Source organism: Dendrobates tinctorius, unplaced genomic scaffold (assembly GCF_039654945.1).
Source record: "Dendrobates tinctorius isolate UK_male_01 unplaced genomic scaffold, ASM3965494v1 ptg000232l, whole genome shotgun sequence".
NCBI classification, from domain to species: Eukaryota; Metazoa; Chordata; class Amphibia; order Anura; family Dendrobatidae; genus Dendrobates; species Dendrobates tinctorius.
In genome coordinates this window covers 6,112,335-6,134,972 of record NW_027361899.1, presented here as the reverse complement: position 1 = coordinate 6,134,972, position 22,638 = coordinate 6,112,335, and the positions used below count along the sequence as shown (strand labels likewise).

Sequence of the window (22,638 nt, the reverse complement as noted above, 5' to 3'; positions counted from 1 at the left end):
ACATAGCAGTGCTGAAGAACTGCTATGTATAGCACAGACTCGCAGCTTCAAGTTTCCCGAGAGGACTATTAAAACACGAAGAAAAAAAAAAGTTCAAATCACCCCCTTTTGCCCCATTAAAAAAATAACGTGTAAACTAAACTGTTGATAAAAGCTGCGGCAGGTGGTCGGCTGGTAAATAGTAAAACACGCAAGTCGCTGTCACTTTATTATAGATTGGTAAATGTTTCCTGGCGCCGTCTCCAGCGGACGCCCGTGACTCCCTCACATAATAGGATTTATTTCTATAGTGTGACATAACTTTTTATGGCCAACAGCAGCTCGTGTTTTGGGTAACAGATTTGAAGATTTTATTTTGCAGTTTGATGAGCAGATGTCTGGAGTAAAATATGAGCTAGAAATGTGGAAAAGTCTTTTATGGTCTCAAGACAATTATTTTCACAGGAATATATAAAGTTATTTAAAATTAAATTACAAAAACACAGAAAATTACCAAATAAACTGCAGCATTCTGAGTCAAGAAAAAAATAATTATCATTAACTTTTCCAGTAGAAAGAAGAGGAAAGTGTATAGTGGCATCATTCTATCTATAAAATATCTATCAAATTCACAGAAGCTTTATTGGCAGAACTAAATAAACATTAGCATTGCCAAAGCCAGCGGAAAATAAGGAAACGAGGAGATGGGACGGTGGGTATTAGTGGTGGTCAAGTCTCTGGAGCACTTACTTTCCCAGATTTCTGCCCAAGCGACACCCTCTGCACTTTGAGTGCTTGTGCCTATTCGGATTCTTGGAATATTGGACATCAGAGAGATCCGGTGCCTTGTTTTACTCTTCCAGAGGGAGGATTGGAGCATTTGAGGGTCCACAGGTCTCACGTCTCTTTCTCTTTAGGCCACTACGTTGTCTCCTGTTTGATGCACTCTCTCTATAGAGGCGTTCGTAGTGTCATGCTCTGCATTGAATTCATCATTTCCTAGGTCAGTAAAGCCTGAACAGTCTGGTCTAGCATTGCCGGTAGACCTGCGCGACGTGCATTACAACTTTCTGGGATACATCTTCAACCTTTTTATAGTTCTTAATATGAAAGGCACAGATAACATCCTGATCACATGTGGATTTTAAGCTCAACAGCTTCCAAAGGGGTTTACAGATTTCACATGGAGTCCTTCTAGTCCGGAGTCGTGTCCCTGGAAGATGGGGAGTTTCTGTCATCAGTGGGTAATATTCAGGAGTCATACTTCGTATTGCCCATTACCAGGTCGCCCCAGTAATTTCCACATTTCCCTTTAGGTTCTTTCCACCTCCCATTTCTTGCCCTCCTCTTTGCTTTTGCCTCGACTCCCAGAGTCTTCTCCATCGTCCTTGCACCTCATGGCCATGGCATTTCTTTGCACCAAGGTGTAGTCGTACCACTAGCGGACACAGACTGAAGAGGCCCTCGTGTAAGAACAGTATATTGGGCCTTTACAGTCCAATAACTCACCATAATTCACAATTCCACCTGCTTTGGAGATGGAAGTGGGCCCCGTTATCTCTTGGGCTCCTGTGTGGTTGCACCAATGAGAATTCTCCCCCTGAGGAACATGATTGCGCTATAAATGCAAAGCATTATCAAAACAATAAATAAAAGTAATAACGTCCGTAATAAAAGCACATGTGTTTTCTGCTGACTGTCTCCGCCTGACAGCAGCATGGTCATATGGCAGCTTATTTCTGACCAATCATTGCATGGACGACTGCCCTCCCTGGATGAATTCATAATTCATTATATGAAATTCATGAAATGTGAAGTTTTTATTGAACTGAACTTTTTATATTCTAACCTTTCTAAATAAAAGAACGAAGGACGAAAACATTAAACATAAAATCCTCTGCTACCACCTGAGGAGCTATTTGGCCCCCTGGATGGGTCACTTGATGTCGCACAGAGCGGCTACTCCTCGCAGGATCCAGTGGTCCGGGGGCTCACTGGTCTTCAGAGACACAGTGGTCACATAGTGAAGGTCAGTGCGCTCAGGCTTCTTATACACAGGACATATGTATGAACCAGTTTTTGTCACACCAGGTGAATTCATTGCAAATAGATGCACCACCGGCAGCATGGTGAACAAGACCTTTGGGATGCACTCAGTCAGTTTTCCAGTCTTCCTGTCCCAACCGGCTCCCTCCAGGAAGAGGCCATGTATGTACACTCCTTCCTGCGGGACACATAATAGGATTACTATTACTAATGCACAGGTAAAACCACACAAAAATATGTGAGAACAGGAAAGTGAGTCGGTGTAAGTGTGGAGACATGATTCTCATTGAACACATTTCAGTATGGAGAAGTGATTCGGTGAGATCGGTGATGGGCTGTGATCACATTGTCTTATTGGCCTCTGTGTAATGTAAAACACATACATATCAGTCAGATAATGTACTACACCTCTCATGTGCTGCATTGTCCGAGCCTGACAGCGTTACACAGTGTGTGTCTATTAGCCGGTCTCCTGCAGTCGATCGCACCAATATAGAGACAACAATGTGATCACCGGTGTGTATATTCATCACACGCCGCAAAGTTACAAGTGTCAGATATATACTGTATGTCACTGAGTGTTACATGGTTATTTTTTTTTTTCCATTTGTTTTTTGCACCATACTTGTGTAATACACTTCAGAAGTATTGCAGTGTATTATTGCCTATCAGCATAAATTTATTAGACTCATGTCTGGCAAAGCCTAATAGGAGTTACCAAGATGGCAGACCTGGGGGCCTTCATTAATCTTATTTTTATTAATTAATTTAATTAATGAACCAGTTGCCATGAAAATTCATTAGCACACCATGATCAAATTGAAGGGGTGATATCGCAATTCTAGTGCATCTAAGTAGTAAGTACCTGAATTCGGAACTAGTGTTTGTCTCGCTCGTTGCTGCAGAGAGTCAGCGATAATACGCGGCTGACACCCGCTGCATGTGGACTGAGCTCCATACATTACATGGCACTGAAAACATACATAGGGGTCAAACAATTAGTCCTAGGTCCTAATGTTATTACATAGGAATATTGCTGGTGGAGGTCTGGTAAACCCACCACCTTTCTCCACAATGTTGCATTTCAGGTCATGGATTTACTAGTTCACTGCATAGTGGGTGCGTACTCCGCAGGATCCCATGATCATCACATTGACAGTCAGTCAGCAATCCTTCAACAGTGGGAATGAAAACGGTGGATACTCACAGCGGGTGGAGCACGGATTTCTTCCTTCATGTGTTTCAATACTACATTTTGCATGGTCACACAGTCCAGCGTCCAGCCCTTGTGCTCCCGAGCAAATTCTTGTCTAATAGCGGTCAGGAATCCTGGAAAACACAGCGGATTAGGCCTCTTTCACACTTCAGTTTTTTGCATCAGTCAAAATCCGCCAAAAGGACGGATGGTGGATCCGTTTTTCCGACGGATCCGACAAATGAAGAATTTTAAAGGAATCGCTGCCGAGAGAGAGAGAAAAAAAAAACAAAAAAAAAAAAAACGGATGCAACGGACGGCAATCCATCACAATCCGCCAGTAATGGAAGTCAATGGGGAAAAAAAACGGATCCTCAAAAGAAAATTGCGGATCCGTTTTTTTCAAGACCTGGCGGATTGTGACTGATAAAAACTAAAGTGTGAAAGAGGCCTTACTAAATAGAGACAATATGGGAAACTGAAAACTCGGGATATAATTGGTTAACCGCACTTAAAAGATCGTCAAGTGAAAAACATTTGATTTCAATATGCATCTTTATCCTCTGCAAACCAGAGCGAACTGCGGCATTGTGCACCCCGGAGAATTAGTGACGAGGGACATTATCATGTGCCACCATATGCTGTAATATCTCTGATCCTTACACATACAGTGGGGGAAATAAGTATTTGACCCCTTGCTGATTTTGTACGTTTGCCCACTGACACAGACATGAACAGTCTATAGTTTTAAGGGTAAGTTAATTTTAACGTTGAGAGATAGAATATCAAAAATAAAATCCAGAAAATCACATTGTATAAATTATATAAATGTATTTGCCTTTTGCAGTGAGAAATAAGTATTTGATCCCTCTGACAAACAAGACTTAATACTTGGTGATAAAACCCTTGTTGGCAAGCCTAGCAGTCAGACGTGTTTTGTAGTTGATGATGAGGTTTGCGCACATGTCAGGAGGAATTTTGCTCCACTCCTCTTTGCAGATCATCTCTAAATCATTAAGATTTTGAGGCTGTCGCTTGGCAACTCGGAGCTTCACCTCCCTCCATAAGTTTTCTATGGGATTTATGTCCGGAGACTGGCTAGGCCACTCATGCCCTTAATTAATGTGCTTCTCTTTGAGCCACTCCTTTGTTGCCTTGGTTGTATGTTTTAGGTCATTGTCTTGCTGAAAGACCCAGTCATGACCCATTTTTAATAATGTCCTGGTGGAGGGAAGGAGCTTGTCACTCAGGATTTTACGATACATGGCTCCATCCATTCTCCCATTGATGCGGTGAAGTAGTCCTGTGCCCTTAGCAGAGAAACACCCCCAAAACATAATGTTTCCACCTCCATGCTTGACAGTGGGGATGGTGTTCTTTGGGTCATAGGCAGCATTTCTCTTCCTCCAAACACAGCGAGTTGAGTTAATGCCAAAGACCTCAATTTGTGTCTCATCTGACCAGAGCACCTGCTCCCAATCACTCACAGAATCATCCAGGTGTTCATTGTCAAACTTCAGATGGGTCTGCACATGTGCCTTCTTGAGCAGGGGGACCTTGTGGGCACTGCAGGATTGTAAACCTTTATGGTGTAATGTGTTGGCAATGGTTTTCTTAGTGACTGTGGTCCAAGCTGCCTTGAGATCATTAACCAGTTCGCCCTGTGTAGTTTTAGGCTGATCTCTCATCTTCCTCATGATCAAGGATACCTCACGAGGTGAGATTTTGCATGTTGCCCCAGATCGATGTTGATGGACAGTCATTTTGTATTTCTTCCATTTTCTTACTGTTGCACCAACAGTTGTCTCCTTCTCACCCAGCGTCTTACTTATGGTTTTGTAGCCCATTCCAGCTTTGTGCAGGTCTATGATCTTGTCCCTGACATCCTTATAAAGCTCTTTGATCTTGCCCATGTTGTAGAGGTTAGAGTCTGACTGATTAATTGAGTCTGTGAACAGGAGTCTTTTATAAAGATGACTATGTAAGACAGCTGTCTTTAATGCAGGTAACAAGTTGATTGGGAGCGTCTAACTGGTTTGTAGGAGCCAGAACTCTTAAAGGTTGGTAGGGGATCAAATATTTATTTCTCACTGCAAAACGCAAATAAATTTATATTATACAATGTGATTTTCTGGATTTTAGTTTTGATATTCTCTCAATGTTAAAATTAACCTACCCTTTAAATTATAGACTGTTCATGTCTTTCTCAGTGGGCAAACTCAGCAAGGGATCAAATCAAATACTTATTTCCCCCCCACTGTATCCCAGTGATTATTAGACTGTTTTCTCATTACACATTGAACTTTATATTAGTGATAAATTTAAGTCAATATTTTTTGCCTTTTTTTTTCTGAAAATATTTACAATTTTACAAAAATTAATAGAAAAATTAGCAATTTTCAAAATTGTTATTAATATTCTCGGTCAACAAACTAATAATGCCACATCAAAAAAAGTTAATTAACATTTCTCTTTCCGGCTTTATATCAGCAACATTTTTAAAATGTCTTTTTATTTTGTTAGGATGTTGTTAAAAGTTTAGCAGAAAATGTTTAAAGGAAATTAACAAAACTGATCCATTAAGTTTTGAAAGGAAAACGCTCAGTGTTTATATAAACAAAAAGCTCCACTAAAATTATAGAAAATTGCTTCTTGTAAGGTCCTCAACTGAACCAAATCATCGCTGAGCCCCAATCGCTGAGCTATTAAATCACCAATTTCTATTTTTCTAAATGATGTGCTGCCTTCATTTTTTTGCAAAAAAAAAAAAAAAAAAAAAAGGTGCACACAGGAGCTTCTCACAAAATTAGAATATCATCAAAAAGTGAATTTATTTCAGTTCTTCAATACAAAAAGTGACTCTCCTCTATTCTAGAGAGTCATTACACACAGAGTGATCTATGTCACGGGTTTATTTCTGGTAATGTTGATGATTATGGCTTACAGCCAATGAAAACCCAAAAGTCATTATCTCAGTAAATTAGAATAATTAACAGTAAACACCTGTGCAGGCTCCTAAACGTTTATAAAGGTCCCTTAGTCTGTTTCAGTAGCTCCACAATCATGGGGAAGACTGCTGACCTGACAGGTGTCCAAAGGCAGTCACTGACACACTCCACAAGGAAAGTAGATTTTCCATTTCATTTGGAAATCACGGTCCCAGAGTCTGGGGGAAGAGTGGAGAGGCCACATTCCAAGCTGCTGGAGGTCTAGTGTGAAGTGTCCACAATCAATGATGGTTTGGGGAGCCATGTCATCTGCTGGTGTAGGTCCACCGTGTTTTATCAAGACCAAAGTCAGCGCATCCGTCTACCAGGACATTTCAGAGCACTTCATGCTTCCCTCTGCCGATATCATTCACCAGCAGGACTTGGCACCTGTCCACACTGCCAAAAGCACCAATACCTGGTGTACACATAACAGTATCACTGTGCTCGACTGGCAGCAAACTCGCCTGACCTTAACCCCATAGAGAATCTATGGAGTATTGTCAAGAGGAAGACGAGAGACACCAGACCCCACAATACAGACAAGCTGAAGGCTGCTATCAAAGCAACCTGGGCTTCCATAACCCCTCAGCAGTGCCACAGGCTGATCACCTCCATGCCACGCCGCACTGATGCAATAATTGATGCAAAAGAAGCCCCCACCAAGTATTGAGTGCATTTACTGAATTTATACAGCAGAAAAGGGGCAGCAGTACTTACCTGCACAGGTCTCCGAACAAACGCAGCAAACCCATGTAGTAAAGATGGTGGCAGCATAAGTGCAAAATACTAATAAGACAACCACTCACAGCCTACCAATTCATGGAGGGGGTGATTGCTCAGCATATTATTGCACAAAAGAGGCTTGTATAGGAAACTGTTCACATGCAGGTAATGCACAGTATCTGGTTTACAGCCTATTAGTAACGCCCATACTATTTGATCAGGTGGGCTGGCCAGCACATGCATCCCAGGTGGACACTCTAGTTTATAAGACCTAACGTGCTGGGTTTTTTCTGTACCCTGAAAATTAAAGTGCAAAAAAATACATATAAATATGTGAGGTATTAGTCAATATTTTGGTCAAGATATGCAAGCTCGCAACCCGTGTCAAGGGTCCTCACACTTGCGAGTGCAGTGCCCTCTTTTGTGCAATCATATACTGAGCAATCACCCCTCAATGAATTGGTAGGTTGGGAGTGGTTGTCTTATTAGTATTTTGCACCTGTGTTGCCGTCATCTTTACTACATGGGTTTGCTGCATCCTGCATTTGTTCGGAGACCTGGGCAGGTAATTACTGCTTCCTCCTTTTCTGCTGTATTAATTCAGTAAATGCACTTGAATTTTTGGAGGACTTTTAGTCCTCTTTTTGTGGTTTTGCATTTACTGAACAGACATTTCAGTAGGACAACATTTTGGATTTTAAAATAATTTTTGAAGCTTGTGTTATAAAGTATTCTAATTTGCTGAGATAATGACTTTTGGGTTGTCATTTGCTGTAAGCCATAATCATCAACAGAAATAAACATGTGAAATAGATCACTCTGTGTGTCGTGTTTCTGTATGAGTTTCACTTTTTGTATTGAAGAACTGAAATAAATTCACTTTTTGATGATATAATTTTGTGAGAGGCTCGTGTACACACACACACCTAGACTATCTGATCCGTTACACAGGTTGGATGACACTGACTTTACTGCACTGATTGTTTCTTGGTTTCCCGGGCGCTGTGGAGAGCAGTCGCGCACCATCACAGTTTATGTGCCGCACCGCGTGGTCACACCGCCCCCACAGAATGTATTTAATGAATGTTTGTAGCAATAAAACAGCAGTGTGTGAATAAATGTTTTTATGCGGAAGGGATTACTGCTGCTGGAGAGAATATATTCAGGTAAAGAGATGAGTGCAGCGACGGCTGAGGCCACGTCTGGAGCGAGACACCACCATAAAAGAGAAACTGGAGTAACTGGTGACTGGTTTAATTGCTGTTTGAGTGCACGTTGTAGAAGTACAAACCCTGTGGATTGAAAAACCCCGCCATCCAGAAGACGTTCGGTCTTTCATCATAAATCCATGATGTGAACTGATTGTTTCTCTTCAGCAGCTCGGTGAACCAGAATCCGAGGGTAGCAGAGGCCCAAGACACTTTCCTCCAGATCCCAGGAACACGGGCGTTGTACATGTCGTCCAAGATGGCTCTAAGACTCTGAAGAAATGAGAGAGAGAGGTCAGTCCACTTCTCTGTAGTGAAGTCAAAAATTTTCATATTCTGGTCAACTATTTATTAGTTGTTTTTGGTGTGGGAAACCTGGGTGACAATCAATATGGCTGCTGTCACAGTTTTCATTAGGGTTGTCATCTAGTGCTCCGAGACCCATGAATTTCTCATAGATTTGCACCATCTGATGAGAATCATATACATCTGCAGGGCTAAAGCTAAGCCCTCAATCTACATAACACTGCCACTGCGGGTTATAGTTAATTTACAGACAAAATGCACAATTCGTGGAGAAAGGTTGAACTTGATGCACCAAGGATTTTTTTTTTTTCAACCTATGTAACAACCTGATGCAGGTCACATAGGGGCTCCCTCACCTACCCAGGATCACTTATAATTAAGAGAAGTTCAAAAATATTTTTCTCTTCAACATCAGAAGAGAATGACAAGTTATTTGGTGGTAACTAAAGACAAAGTACCAGATACAGAACATATTCCACATGTGGAAATATACAGTGCCTTGAGTCTTCATATCCTGTGAAATTTTTCACATTTTTTTCACTTTACACTCACAAACAAAAAAGTTTATTTGCAATTTTCTGTGATGTCATCACTAAGTAGCAAGTATTTGTGACGGGTAAAGGGAATGATACAGGGTTTACGAATTGTTTTAAAAATATGAATCTGAAAATTGTGCCATGAATTTGCCTTCAGCCCCAATGTCAGTACCTTGTAGGACCACCTTTTGCTTCAGTTACTGCTGCAGTCTTTTGGGGTCTGTCTCTGTACCTTTCTCTGTAGTCTTTTGGGGTCTGTCTCTGTACCTTTCTCTACAGTCTTTTGGGGTCTGTCTCTGTACCTTTCTCTGCAGTCTTTTGGGGTCTGTCTCTGTACCTTTCTCTGAAGTCTTTTGGGGTCTGTCTGCCCAGCTTTGCACATCTAGAGGTGACATTTTGTCCTTCCTCTTTGCACACTCGCTCTCGCTCAGTGAGATTGGACGGAGACATCTGTGATAAACAATTTTCACGTCTTGTCTCAGATTGTCTGGATTGGAGTCTGTGACTGGGCCGTTCACATACAGGAACATGCTTTGATCTAAATCCTCCATTGTAGCTTTGGCAGGATGTTGAGGGTCGTTGTCTTGCTGAAAGGTAAGCTTGTGCCCCAGTCTCAAGACTTCTGCAGACTATCAGGTTTTCTCCAGTAGTGCCCTGTATTTACCTCCAATCTTCCCATCACCTATGACCAGCTTCCCTGCCCCTGCTGAAGAAAAGTCTCCCCATAGCATGATGCTGCCACCACGTTTGACGGTGGGAATGGTGTTTTCAGGGTGATGTGCAGTGTTAGTTTCCCATCACACATCATTCTTTGCATTTAGCCCAAAATATTCTCCTTTGAACTCTTCTGAGCAGAGCTACTTCTTCCACATACTTGCTGTGCCTCCTACATGGCTTTTTGCATACGTGACTTCTTATGGCTTTCAAAAATGTCTTTCTTTTTGCCACTCTTCCAAAAAGGACAGATTTGTGGAGTATACGACTATTAGTTGTCCTGTGGATAGATTCTCTCACCTGAGCTGTGGATCTCTGCAGCTCCTCCAGTGACCATGGTCCTCTTGGCTGCTTCTCTAATCAGTGCTCTCCTTGCTTGGGATGTCAGGTTAGGTGGATGTTCATGTCTTGGTAGATTTGCAGTTGGGCCATATTCCTTATATTATTGATAATGGAATGAACAGTGCTCTGTGAGATGTTCAGAGTTTGTGCTATTTTTTTATAACCTAAACCTGCTTTACTGTTCTCCACAACTTTATCCCTGACCTGTCTAGTGAGCTCCTTGGTTTTCATGATGCTGTTTGATCCCTAATGTTCTCACACAAACCTCTGATGCCTTCACAGAACATCTGTTATACTGAGAAGAAATCACACCCAGGTGGACACAATTGACAAATTATGTGACTTCTGCAGGCGATTGGTCACTCAGGATTATATTTAGGAGTATCAGACTACAGGGGGCTGAATACAAATGTACTTTGCATTCACAATTTTCAGATTTATATTTTCAAAATATTTAAAAAAAAATCAAGTGTCATTTCCTTTACACGTCACAAATATTAGCTGCTTTGGTATCACATAAAATTCCAATAAAATACATTTAAGTTCATGGAAGTAACAAGAAAAAATGTGGAAAAGTTCTTGGGGTATGAATACTTTTTAAGATACTGTACCTGCAGCTAATCAGGCCTAGATCTGCCCCAATCTCTGGACCACCTTCATAAATTTGTCCCTTTTGTCCTGACCAAACCCCAAACCTATGCCTTCCCTACCTACCAACCTAAAAATAAAAAAATCTACTGATCACCCCCTAAAACTTGCCCTAAATATTGACTACCTCCCTGAAACAGCTATGTCCTGACCTCCCCTTATAAAACAGGCTGTATTTATTGGCTGACCTCCTATAACAGTCCATCCACTGCGCTCAGGGAGCAGAGACTCCACCTTGTGCATGTCACAAGTCTGTCCCTGACCACAGCTCCTCATCATCACACTTCCCGCTCCCCATGGGCTGTATATCGCCTCTCACCTCACTCATAATGACCGTCCCGTCTATGGCGAGCCTCAGCTCACTCAGGCCACTCCTCACGATGGAGATGACCTTTTGCATCCGATCTATTTCTTGAAGAAGAATCAGATTGATTGGGCTTAGCGTTCCGGTCTGCTCCAGCTGCGCTTTCACCTTAATAGAGCAGAACATGTAAGATTTCATCTGTTTCTATGTTGCACATACAGAAATATTAATTCCGTTCATGACCTTTTTCTGAAGATATGTTTTTCCCAGCCGCCAATGGAAGAAGAGTTGTAGACTGCTCATGATGTAAATGTTATACAGCAGAACGTGTGTGATGAGATGTAAGTGCGGGCTGATGGACGCGTTACGTTACACAGCGAGCTATGGCGGGTGCATAAAGGGCAGATGCTGTATATGAATTAATGAAAGCGCTTTCTGTTTATCACAAAGCAGCGGTCTACGGTATATAGCTTCTTCTTGAGAAGACCCCCAGCAACATAACACAGAAGAAATCTAAAATACGACCCGATGCCCGAGCACTGAGATCCATCAGCGAAAACCTCATCAGTGAGCACATCGCCAGCTCTCCTGAACTTCCCTCTAAGATCTTATGGCCAGATCCATCATTTGCAGGTTGTTTCCAATGGCATATAAAAGTTTGGGTGTCCCTGATCAAAATTACCATTATTGTGAACAGTTACGAATACGAAAGTTGAAGATTAAATGGTCTCTAAAATGCCTACAGACCACACATTTCCTTTGTATTGTAGCTAAAAATATATATATTTTCGTTTTCATAATTTAAAAATTATAAAATGGAAAATGGGCACAAGCAAATGTTTGTGCACCCTGCATGGTTAGTACCTAGTAGACCTTTTGCAAGTATCAAAGCTTGTAAACCCTTTTTGTAGCCATACAAGAGTCTTTCAGTTCTTGTTTGGGGGATTTTCCTTCATTCTTCCTTGGAGAATTCCTCCCGTTCTGTGAGATTCCTGGGTCGTCTTGCATCCTCTGCTGTTCTGAGGTCTCGCCACAGATTTTCACTGCTGTTCAGATCAGGGGACTGTGAGGGCCATTGTAAAACCTTCATCTTGCGCCTTTTGAGGTCATCTATTGTGGATTGTGACGTGCGTTTAGGATCATTCTTCATTTGTAGAAGCCATCCGCTTCCTCTTTCCATATTCAGCATTCTTACAGATGGTTTTATGTTTGCATCAAGAACTTGTTGAAATTTCATTGAATCCATTCTTCTCTCTACCTGTGAAATGTTTGCCGTTCCATTGGCTGAAACACAATCGCAAAGCATGATTGATCCATCCCCATGCTTAATGATTAGCGATATGTTCTTTTCCTGAAATTCTGGGCCTTTTTTTCCCCACACATACCTTTGATCATTGTGGTCATAGAGTCTTACTTTATTCTCATTGATCCACAGGACTTGTTTTCAAAATGTATCAGGTTTGTTTAGATGTTCTTTTGCATACTTGATGCATAATTTTATGGTGAGGACGCAGGAGAGCTTTTCCTCTGTTGACTCTTCCATGAAGGCCATATTTGTGCAGGTGTCTCTGAACAGTAGAACAATGTAACACAGCTCCAGAGTCTGCTAAATCTTTCTGAAGGTCTTTTTCAGTCAAGTGGGGGTTGTGATTTGCCTTTACAGCAATCCTATGAGCAGCTCTCACTGACATTTTGCTTGGTCTTCCAGACCTTATCTTGACCTCCACTGTTCCTGGTAACTGCCATTTCTTAATTACATTTCAAACTGAGGAAAGAGCAACTTGTAAACACTTTGCCCTCTTCTTATAGCCTTCGCTTGCTTTGTGGGCCTCCACCATTTTCAGAGTGCTAGGCAGATGCTTAGAAGATCCCATGGTTGCTGTTTTTTGGTACAAGGTTAGAGGAGGCTTGGTTTTCATAAAGCTTGGAAATTTGCATCACCTGACCTTTCCTAACAATAGTGAACAAGCCTTAACCCTAACAGGTAAATTAGGTTCTGAAATCTTGGTCAAAGTTATCTGTGCATACAAATCTACAGTATTGCATTGGCGCATTTTCATTTTTGCAATTTTTAAAATGAGAAATAAAGTTACGGTACTTTTTTTTGTTGCCTAAAATATTAAGGAAATGTGTCATCTCTAACTTTAGCCCTTTTAGAGATCATTTCATCTTGCTTAACTGTTCACAATAATAGTAATTTTGGCCAGGGGTGCTAAAACCTTTACATGCCAATGTAAGTCACTTTTCTTTTATTTTGTGGTAATTGCTGACATTTTCTGCGACAAATGGCTGGCACTAGATTAATCAGTTTAGCTTAGTGTCAGTAGGAGGTGGACACGGGTCTTTTACTATACCCAAATCTATCTCAGTTTTTGTCGTTTTCCAGTAATGTCTCCCCTTTTTCTTTTTCAGATGGATCTTCTTTACCTCTGGAGGGATACAGTCTGAACAGTCACACTGTACTTAGAGACTATGAGTACAGCATGTTCTGCCACCCTGTATCCTCATGTCTAGCTGGCAGAACCTCAACCCCTAACACATGAAGAGTGTTTAGGTGATCCAAACATTGGACCTGGCTCCCATCTCCTGCCCGCTCCCCCACCAGAGCCTGTGTTTCAGGAGGCATGGACATCCCACAACCCCAAGAGGCCCAGACGTCTATTGGAGGTCTCATCTTCAGGGATGGAAAGGTACATCTCTTTTTCTTCTCTCCATCAGGTTCCTGTCCAGGGGTGACAAGGAGAAGATAAAGATGAAGATAGAGCAAGATGGATAAAATAAGGAAGATGATGCTTTCCAGCCCCCCTAAAGTCACATTTTATTTCCCTAGGGCTTTATGGATTTTATAGACCTTTTTCGGTCTATAAGTGGCCTGTTCCCTTTTATTTCTTACAGGAAACTTTTGGGGCCTCTGCGCCGCGTCCCTCCCCCCATCTCGTTGGCCGCATTTTCTAATCTTGGCCATAACTTCGGCGAGGCTTAGTTCCGGCGGTTAGCTCCGCCCCCACCTCCAGTCTTTTCGAGCAGGCTTTTCTCCTGCCTGTCGCAGACACCCCCCCTCCGCTCCCCTAAGTGACACAGAAGTTGTGCGCCCTTTTCTTTCTGTGGGCCCTCCTCTTACTTCCTGCGGTCTCAATTTGCAGCCATCTGGACCCGGAAGGTGGCGTTTCTCTGCAGGTAATACAACATCTACTCCTGCAAATTCCCTGCAGCCCTGCTGGTCTCCTGGAGCTCCTCTACAGCTTGGAAGCAGACTACAGGACCTGCATCTCCTCCTGTGAGTAAGCTCTGCACTGCAGACAGACACTCTCCTCAGCATAATTTTTTTCTGTCCCCTAACCTTCTGACATTAGTTAGTGGGTCTGCCTTCTATCATGCCTAATCCTAAAAGAGAGCGCTCTCGCCTCCCTGCTTCTTCTTCCTCTTCTACTCTTGTCAGACACTTTTTTTGCTCTTCTTATAAATGCAAACTCCCTTCAGGTCAATCCTCTCCCTTCTGTCAGGACTGCAGCAGCCCCCGCTCCTGCTACCTAGGAGTTCCCTACTGTTCCTGGTGAGAGTGGACCCCTATCCCAGAGTGGGCTACCTCTCTGTCACAATCTGTTGTGGACCTCACTAAGGTGTCGCAGACCCTGGTGTCCATTCTTGACAGACTGCCTGTTGCTCCCTCCGCTGTTGCCAGCGGATCGCAGGACTCATCGGCTATGCCTACCAACATGGGCCGTAAGAGATCTAGGCGGGAATGTCGTTCCAGGTCCTCCTTTCGCTCCTTCTCTCCCCTGGCCTCTTCTGGCAGACAGCTTCTTCCTGGTCCTCCTCTCCTAAGTCACTCGCCAAGGCGGTTTCAGTTGTACTTTCCGAGGCTGACTTGGACCTGGATTCTGACCAAGCCTCTAATATGAGAGACATAGTCCAGCGCCTTATTGTGGAGATGAACCGGACCTTTAACGTCAAGTATACCACAATGGAACTCCCAGAACAGGCAGTTTCCTTTAGACAATCAATACCAACTCGTAGGGTAGTTGCCCCTCATAAGGAATTTGAGGAGGTACTTTCCAGGTAATGGAAAAATCCGACCAGACGCTTCCAAAGAGGGAAGCGCCTCGGCATCCTATACCCCTTCACCTTTTAGCTCACTGCGAACTGGACCGCTTCTCCAACTGTGGACTCTCCAGTTTCCAGACTGTCTACCAACACAGTTCTCCCTGTTATAGATGGCGCATCCCTCAAGGACACCAATGACAGGCTCATAGAGCCCTTTGCAAAATCAGCCTTTGAAACAGCCACTTCTACATTATGCCATACCTTTGCCACCACCTGGGTGTCAAAGTCCATAGCCGCATGGGCTAAGAAGCTCCATTGGGGCATTCTTTTATGGTGACTGACCGGAGGAATTGGCCGACCTAACGGGCCAGATCTCTCATACAGGAAAGTATGTGGAATCCGCCTCCCTGGACCCTGATTCATGTGCTTCTTAAGTGTCAAGCAATATAGTGGCCATCTGACGAACCATTTTGCTTTAGGTGTGGCAGGCAGAATATCTTCAAAGTCCCTTACCAACTTACCTTTCCAGGGATCTCGTCTATTTGGCTCCAAGCTAGACAAAATTATTAAGGAGGCCACCGGAGGGACGAGTTCTCTCCTTCCTCAGGCCAAACCTCAAAGTCCTCCTTTCAAGCGCAACTTTCGGTCCTTTCTGTCTTTTTGCCATTTCTCTTCAACAGAAGATTTCGCCCGCTAAGAGAGGCTGCAGGCTCGCCATGATAGGAAAATGGTTTCCTTCAAACCTACCCCCTCCTACCGTCCCCGTAACGCGCAGGGTAAATCCACCAGATTTTCCTCTTCATGACACCTCTCCGACACCCAGGGATTCTCCCAGGCAGGGCGTCCGACTTCTGTTCTTCAGGGATGTCTGGCTTGCCTTGGTGGAGGACGCATGGGTCAGAGAGGTTGTATTTTCAGGATACAGAATTGATTTTGTTTTGCAGCCCCAAGATCGCTTCTTCAAATTCTGTCCTCAAAAGAGATGCTTCTCTGGTTCCAGGGTTCTTCGCTTCCATTGCCTCCCTTCTCAGGTCAGGAGTCATTGTTCCCGACCCAGCCCAGGAACGTTTCACAGGCTTTTATTTAAACCTCTGTGTCGTGCCAAAGGAGGACAGCTCGGTTCGACCCTTACGGGATCTGAAAGCGCTTCAACAAAAGGGTTCGTCTGCAACATTTCGTTCAGTAATTGCTTCCATGGAGTCGCAGGAGTTCCTGTGCTCCATAGACATCCAAGACGCTGATCTCCATGTCCCTATTTTCTGAGGGCATCAAAGATTCCTCTGTTTTGCGGTGTGGCAGGACCATTGTCAGTTTGTCGCCCTACCCTTCGGGCTTGCAACCGCTCCCAGGGTCTTCACAGAGATCATAGCAGCGGTAATGGCCATTCTACAGATTAGAGGTCTAGTGCTCATTCCCCGTACCTCAACGACATTCTCATCAAGGCTCCATCCTTTTACCAGGCCCAGGAAAGCCTGTATCTTTCTCGAGACCCTGTCTCGACTTGGTTGGTTAATCAACAAGGCAAAGTCTTGCCTTGTCCCGACTCAGTGCCTTATATTCCTAGGCATGTTGTTCAGCACCCGTCAGGCAAGGGTTTTTCATACCCAAGGAAAAGAGGGCAACTCTCCAGCAGGGAGTTCGCTCTCTGCAGGGTCCTAGACCTCCATCGTTATGCTCGGTCATGGCGGTCCTGGGAAGGATGGTGGCAGCTTCGGAGGCGATCCCTTTTGCACAATTCCACTCCAAACCACTTCAGCAGGCCTATTGCAGTGGGACAAATCTGTTCCCTGGACTGCTCAGTTCGGATCTCCTCCCAAATCAGTAAGTCTCTAAGCTGGTGGCTGTCAACCCTGCTCATCTAACAGGGTCACTCTTTCATCCCCATTCACTGGCCTGTGGTGATGACGGACTTCAGGCTTCTTAGCTGGGGTGAGGTCTTAAGCAATCTGAACGTTCATGGACGTTGGTCACCGGAGGAATCTTCCATGCCAATCAACATCTTCGACATAAGCGTCATTCTTCTGTCTCTCCGCCACAGGGAGAGGCTTCTCAGGGGCCTATCAGTTTGAGTTCAGACAGACAATGGCATGGTGGTGCCATATGTCAACCACTAGGGAGGAACTCTTGAGTCCCTTGGCGATGTTCAAGGTATCCAAGATCTTGCTCTGGGCAGAGATGAAGGTTCTGTAGATATCTGTGGTGCATATTTCGCACATGGACAACTGGACCGCTGACTTTCTCGGTCACAAGGGTCTCGCAGCCAGAGTGGTCTCTACATCAGAAAGTCTTCCATCAGATTTGCCTTCAATGGGGCACTACGGTACGGATGTTGACCTCATGTCTTCCTGGTTGAATAGGAAGGTCCCACAGTTTGCTTCCAGGTTCCACAATCCTCTCGCTGAGGGCATTGACGCTCTAGCGATACCCTGGTCACAGTTTGCCCTTCCCTATCTGTTCCCACCTCTCCCCCTCCTTCCCAGGTTGTTGAAAATGATTAAGGCGGAAGGGATGCTGGTCATTCTAATTGACCCAGGAGGTCTTGGGTTCGCAGAGGTCGTCAATCTTCTCGCCGACGTATCCTTGGAGGCTCCCATACAGACCAGATCTTTCCCAGGGGCCGATCTTCCACCAGAATTCTCGATCGCTCGATTTAACGGTGTGACTGTTGAAACCACAGTTCTAAGAGCCTCCGGATTTTCAGGTTGGGTGATTCAGATCATGATCCAGGCTAGGAAGCCGTCGTCGTCTCGGGTCTATTATCGGACTTGGAAAGCCTATTTACGTTGGTGTGAGTCTAATCACATCCCACCTATGTCTTTTTCTCTCCCTTCTATTCCGGCTTTTCTTCAGTTGGGCCTTGACGCAAGCCTTGCTCTTAGTACGCTAAAGGGCCAGGTGTTAGCGCTTTCCATTCTTTTCCAAAAGAACCTGTTCTCAGGTCAGAACTTTTCTCCAGGGTGGAGCCCACGCTGCGCCCCTGTACCGGACACATGTTGATCCCTCAACTTAGTCCTGGAGACCCTCAGGAGTTCTCCCTTTGAACCACTTCGATAAGTCTCTCTATCTGTTCTGTCTTGGAAGGTAGTGTTTCTTGTGGTCTTGTGGCGATCACTTTCATTAGGCGCATCTCGGAATTGGTGGCTCATTCCGGTCACCCCCCTTTCCTGGTTCTCCACCAGGACAAAGTGGTTTTGCTATACCTTCTTTCCTTTCCAAGGTGGTGTCCACCTTTCATCTAAATGAGGATATTGTCCTCCCCTTCTTTTGCCCAGTTCAATCTCATCCTCTGGAGAATTCACTAAACAAGTTAAACCTGGTCAGAGAGATGTTTGTCTATCTGGCTAGGACCGAACCCTTCTGGAAGTTGGACTCTCTCTTTGTCATTCCTGAGGGTGCGCGTAGAGGCTGCAAGGCTACGATTTCTCTCTGAATCAGGATGGCAATCTTGAAGGCATACCAGGTCAAGAACAGAGCGCCTCCCCCTGGGATTAAGCCACACTTTACCCGGGCACTGGGCGCCTCCTGAGTAGTACACCATAGAGCATCCGCTCTACAACTTTGCAAAGCGGCAATCTGATTCTCCATCCACACGTTCGCCAAATTTTACAGGGTCCGTACTTACACTTCGGCAGAAGCATCTTGACTGGACTTTGTGCTGTTCCCTCTCTAGGGACTGCTTTGGGACGTCCCATGGTTTCCTGTGTCCCCCAAGGAAGTGATAGAGAAAACAGGATTTTTGGTTACTCGCCGTAAAATCTGTTTCTTGGAGCCTTCATTGGGGGACACAGAAAAAAAAATATCAAGTGTCAGAACTCTGCTGTTTTTGGTCACTGCATCTCCCTCAAAAAATTGCAACAAAAAGTGATCAAAAGTGTAAAAAACATGGGGGCGTGGCTATGTAGTGGTCGGGAGAGGACGCGTTCAGGGAGAGCTCCTCACATCCTGACTATCCTGTTAGCGGACCAGTGGTGCCATGGCGGACTTACAGGTATCAGACCCCCTGACCTGTGGGGCATCTCGGGGCCCCAGCGGGAGGCCGAATTTCGGTGGGCTGACGGCGGTGGAGGCTGGGGTGGCCGGCGGAGCCTGCACGGGGTGGCGGCCATTTTCAGAAGCGCGCGCTCTGGCTGTGAGAGACGCGGCGCTGGCTCCCTCCTTGCAGCGCTGAACAGAACGATGAGCACACATCCTGAGGAACTGAAGGGGAGTAGTGGTGAGTACACTGGAAGATTGGGCCCGCACTCCCCTCTGCTAAATCGCCCCTGGTCGGTGCTATTACTCCAGGGTCCTCTAGACTAGTCCCCGGTTGCTGTCTCTGCAGGCACTGTGGATTCCCCCCCAGCCATAGGGCCTCTTGGTCACTCCTCAGAGCCGGGTTCCACTCTCCTGTGTGGCCCTTCTGCTTTGTGCCGCCCTTGGGACGCTTATCATAACTCTGCTGTGCATAACCTGGACCTGGGGGTCTCCTGGACACACTATTTCTGTTACCCAGCTGTGCCATATTGCTATTGAGAATGAACCGCTCCAAGGGGGCAGGAGCAGCTGAAAAATTGAAAGAATTTGCTAGATCTGACCACTCTGATACTAACCGGTCCCTCAGAAATAACCCCTCACAGACTCAGCGTAAAAACCGCCCCTCTGAGGGTGAAGAGGAGCAGGAGGAATTAACCCTCAAGCAGGCATCTGAGCAACTGATCTCCTTAACTTGGACATCACTGAAGGGGAAAATAGAGGACGTGCATACCGAGGTGAGGCGTCTTCGGCAAGATATGCAGGCCATGAGAGGGCGCATTACGGAGGTGGAGACAAGGGTGTCCAAGGTAGAGGACACCATTGCACCCATGGAAGCCAAGCATACGAAAGCGGCGGGCTCGGTAAACGCATGGAGGCAAAAGGCAGACGACCTGGAGAATAGAATGCGTCTTAACAACATTCGGGTTATTGGTCTGCCGGAACGCTCGGAAGGTCAACATCCGGATCAGTTTCTGGAAGAGTGGCACGAATTCTCCCCAACATTTGCTGTTGAAAGGGCCCATAGGGTCCCTACAAGACCTTTTCCTCCTGGAGCCCCACCTAGACCTTTCTTGGCACATCTCCACAACTGCAGGGACAGAGACGTGATCCTACGTCTGGCTCGACAGAAAAGTCCCATCAAGTTCAACAATGCCACGATCTCAATTTTTCCAGATTTTTCCATGGAACTCCAGAAACAACGAGCACAATTCATGGAAATCAAGAAGCTGCTCCGGGAGAGGAATGTTGTGTACTCAATGATCTATCGGGCCAGGCTCCGGGTGGTCCACGAGGGTTCTTCTATTTTTTTTTACAGATCTGGCGGAGGCGGCTGAGTGGTTGCGAATCCACAAAGGGTTTGCTGCGAAGGAATCCTAATGTCTTTTATTGTTAATCAGAATCCTTTCCTTTTTCTTTATTATTAACGGTCTGATTGGAGCTTTTTCCACCGGCGTCCGGATTACCAACAATACCGGACACTGAGACCAGTGATGGTTTCCCCGTGTTTATTCCGTGTTGGGAGAGCAGGACTTTGCTCCTGTACTGTTTACTTTTCCACTTTGATGTTTTTTTGTAGTGGTATTGTTTGTTCTCTAGATATAATTCGCAGCCAGCAGTATTTTCAGTTTACGTGTGGTGTCTCTAAATTTTACTCAGATATTGATGTAGGCCATGTTCAGTGGAGTAAATATGGGGTCTGAAATGATATTTATGACATGGACTGTGAGAGGTATAAAAACCCCCCGGAAAAAGATCAAAGTTTTTTCGCAGATTAGACATTACCGCCCTCACATTGTGGCCTTGGTGGAGACACATCTGACCAGGAATACAGCCCGGTGCGTGCAGAAACCTTGGGTACAATGGTCTGTTCATGCATTCCATACAAGCTACTCGAGAGGGTTTCACTGCTGGTACACAGAGATGTTAGATGGGAAGCCAGGGTAACCCGGAGGGATCCTGAGGGACGATTTGTCTTCAAATATATGCATCAATAAATACCAAGAAATATGTAATTTTATGTGTTTACAATCCGCCTCCGGCTAATTTGTCCATTCTTCAGAAGGCGGTGAGTTTCGCCCTAAATTATCCGGACGCGGATGTTATATGTATGGGGGGACTTTAATATGGTTATGAGCAATTGTCTCGACAAATTGAGATCGGATGATGGAGCAGCTGGGGGGGTTCCTAAGCCGACAACAACCCAAGCGTCGCTGTTTATGGAGGGTAGCGGGTGGCTGGATTTGTGGAGAGTGCGGCACCCTGAGTTGAGAGAGTATACATGCCACTCATCCACTAAGCGCTCCCTATTGCGCATAGATTACATATTCGGAATCAGCAGTCTGGCGATGTGGGTGGAGCATGGTAGTAGAGGGATTTCAGACCATAGCCCGGTCATCCTCAGACTCAAGTACGGGCAATTAAATAACAGTATAGCTTGGAAGTTGTACCCTTTCTGGCTGAAATTGATAGTAACTCCCGATAGAACAATAGATCAATTGCATTGTTTCATTTTGTCTCACCAGGAACCTCAGGATATTAATAAATTTTGGGATGCCCTTAAGGCGTATCTGAGGGGCTGCTTGTTCTCCACAATCTTATATTAAGCGGGTAACCTCAAGAGAGGATGGGGTGGTGGAGCGGCGAATGAAGGACTCAGAGGCTGCATACATATCTAACCAAACCAGTGGCACTAGGATTGAGTGGTTGGCGGCCCAGCGACTATACACCCAGCATATAGTCACTAAGTCTAAGCGCAAATTATTCTTTGCTCGCCAATCCTATTTTGAACTAGGAAATCAAGCAAGTAAGCTTTTGGCCTATCTGGTGCGCCAACATAATACCTCTAACACGATATTGCAGATCCGTAGGTCGGATGATTCGTTGGTGTCTTCAACTGAGGAGATTCTTGGCGGCTTTTGTAATTATTATAAGTCATTATATGAATCTAAAAGTGGCTCTGATAGTCTGCAGTGTTTGGATTACTTGTTGGATGTAACATTCCCTACCGTAGATCCTGATCAGCAAGCCTTTATGGACACTGAATTTACTGTGGAGGAGATAGAGAATGCCATAACGGACATGGCCTCTGGGAAGGCCCCTGGGCCGGACGGGTTCCCTATTGAATTGTATAGAAAATACCGGGACATATTAACGCCACAATGGGAGGGGGGAATCTATGCCTGAATCCTTTTACGAGGCCAATATCATAGTGCTTAGGAAGGAGGGGAAGGACCCTTTGGAATGTGGCTCCTACCGTCCCATATCGTTAGTGAATGTGGACTATAAAATCTTTACTTAGATTCTAGCCACCAGATTAAATTCGATTATACTGAACCTTATACATCCTGTTCAGACGGGCTTTATGCCTGGTAAGAGCACTTAAATTAATATCAGAAGAGTCCAGTCACTAGTTCAATATAGTTCCCTAATGCCAAACAACAAATGGGCACTGGCATCGTTAGATGCCGCCAAGGCTTTTGACTCTCTTGAGTGGTCTTTCCTCTCCGCATGCCTACAGAGGTATGGCTTTGGTGATAAGTTCATAAAATGGGTTAAAACACTATATATGAAGCCCAAAGCCCGTATTATT

At 44.8% G+C, this 22,638-nt stretch overlaps 1 protein-coding gene across 1 annotated transcript in view; it reads right to left on the bottom strand.

The window, feature by feature from the left end:
- Positions 1 to 433: 433 nt before the first annotated feature.
- The window catches only part of DNAH8 (dynein axonemal heavy chain 8), a 418,964-nt gene continuing 396,759 nt past the window's right edge, over positions 434 to 22,638 (bottom strand). The window contains exons 90-93 of the mRNA XM_073556422.1: positions 11,007 to 11,159; positions 8,225 to 8,414; positions 3,233 to 3,354; positions 434 to 2,203 (exon numbers count right to left, since the gene is read on the bottom strand). Of these exons, the coding sequence (XP_073412523.1) occupies positions 1,916 to 2,203; positions 3,233 to 3,354; positions 8,225 to 8,414; positions 11,007 to 11,159 (753 nt within the window). The 3' untranslated portion in view covers positions 434 to 1,915. The remainder of the gene's footprint in view (positions 2,204 to 3,232; positions 3,355 to 8,224; positions 8,415 to 11,006; positions 11,160 to 22,638) is intronic.